We start from the raw sequence: 1,638 nt of genomic DNA on the forward strand, positions 1-1,638 counted from the left end.
TTTGATTTTTAGCACGATCCAGTGGTCGAATCCACTGCCGTTATGAGAAATTAATATTAATCTCTTTCTATCATATTGACCTAAATATTTCAACATTTGATCGATGCAATCTGTGCCTATAAATATTTCTACTACATTCATTAGTTTATCATAAAATTCTTCTGGAAGGGGATCTGATGACTTTAAATCTGGAAAGAGATTATTTATTCTGTTTAACATTTTCCTTAGTTTTTCTAAATTAATTAAAGTGCAGGCATAAGGAATTGCTCTTCGCGTGTCTTTTTCTGAATACGTTTCGCAATCCCAAGCGAATAACGCATCATCACTCATACTCGAAAGCACGTTTAGTTTGAGAGGTGAAACCTGTGTTACTGCGTAATCGTCTCTACACGTTTTCCACACCTGTTCGTAATTGTTTTCTATTTCTTGAATTCCCAAACTTTTTTGGCTTCTTCTAATCAGACAGAAATGCGAGTTGTGTAAGTAAAAAACCCAATCTAATTCATCGTGAACGTCTCTGGGATGAAAATGTCTGTTTTTGGGATTATAAATTTGAAACGAAGTGTTGAATTTCTTGTTGAATTCCTTCATTCTAGCACAAGTCATCACTCCTTTCCTATTTGCTTTTGAAAACCCGTTGATGTATTCTTGAAATTCTCTCGTGTAGTCTTCGTTTAAAACACGATTGACGCATTTGATAAAACAGTGACCATCTGTAGGTATGTAACAATTATCGCCTTCGTAATCATTTATCTTTTTAAGTAGATCAGTTCCTCCTCTACCAACTCTCGATCTTTTTATTTCTTGGAAATTGTCTTTCATTAAAATTATTTTTCCTGTAAAATACCAATCGGAAGCATCAGATTTTTTGTCCATATTTGAAAAGATATTGTGAAAAGTTTTGGCATTGAAACCGAGGAGTGACATGTATTGTCTGTGATTCCCTTCCTCGACTATCTCTCCATCTATTTTAATTTGTCCTTTGAATGTTTTAAATTTATCAGAGATAGCCTTGATAACATCGGAAAAAAGGGCGTTTTCTATCAATGTTTCATCGTGTTCGATTTTATTCATATTTTTTTAAGTATATATTTTTGATTATTTCTTTATTTTGACCGCTGATATTTCTGTATGGAATTTGTCCAAAATTTCATTGAATTCTTGTAATTCTTCAACTGTTATGTTCTTGTCTTCTCTCGATCTTTCGAAAAAGATGTACAATTGATTAAGATACATATTCAAGATATCCGTTTTCTTTTTATAATGAGCTTTCTTTTTGCTCGTGAAACCTAAAGTGATGAGGCCGCAAGAGGTCGTTTGAATGGCTGTTAATGCAGCCAATACGGTTGGGACGATGACCGAAAGCATTAATCCACCAGTCACGGCCGTTGCCACCGTTACTCCTACCGTTAGAACTGTGCTCGCTGTTTTGAAAATAGAATCGATTCTACTCCATGTTTTCCTGCATGAATTGTACTGTCTCAACTTTATTTTCAACTCTTCTTGTTTGTCTATCATGTATTGTTGTCTGCTTTCGAGTTCCATTTTTTAAGTCGTTAAATTAAGTGAATTTCCGATAAATAGAACCACGGAATATCAAATAGAGTGATGTTGTTTGGCCTAGCATTATTATTAAAT

General features: G+C 34.0%; 1 protein-coding gene across 1 annotated transcript in view; it reads right to left on the reverse strand.

The window, feature by feature from the left end:
• The window catches only part of LOTGIDRAFT_170829 (hypothetical protein), a gene marked incomplete at both ends in the record, with an annotated part of 3,717 nt that overhangs the window by 690 nt on the left and 1,389 nt on the right, over positions 1-1,638 (reverse strand). The window contains one exon of the mRNA XM_009046674.1: positions 81-836. Coding sequence (XP_009044922.1) covers positions 81-836 — 756 coding nt within the window. The remainder of the gene's footprint in view (positions 1-80; positions 837-1,638) is intronic.

The sequence above is a fragment of the Lottia gigantea genome, assembly GCF_000327385.1.
Source record: "Lottia gigantea unplaced genomic scaffold LOTGIsca_104, whole genome shotgun sequence".
Classification (NCBI taxonomy): Eukaryota; Metazoa; Mollusca; class Gastropoda; family Lottiidae; genus Lottia; species Lottia gigantea.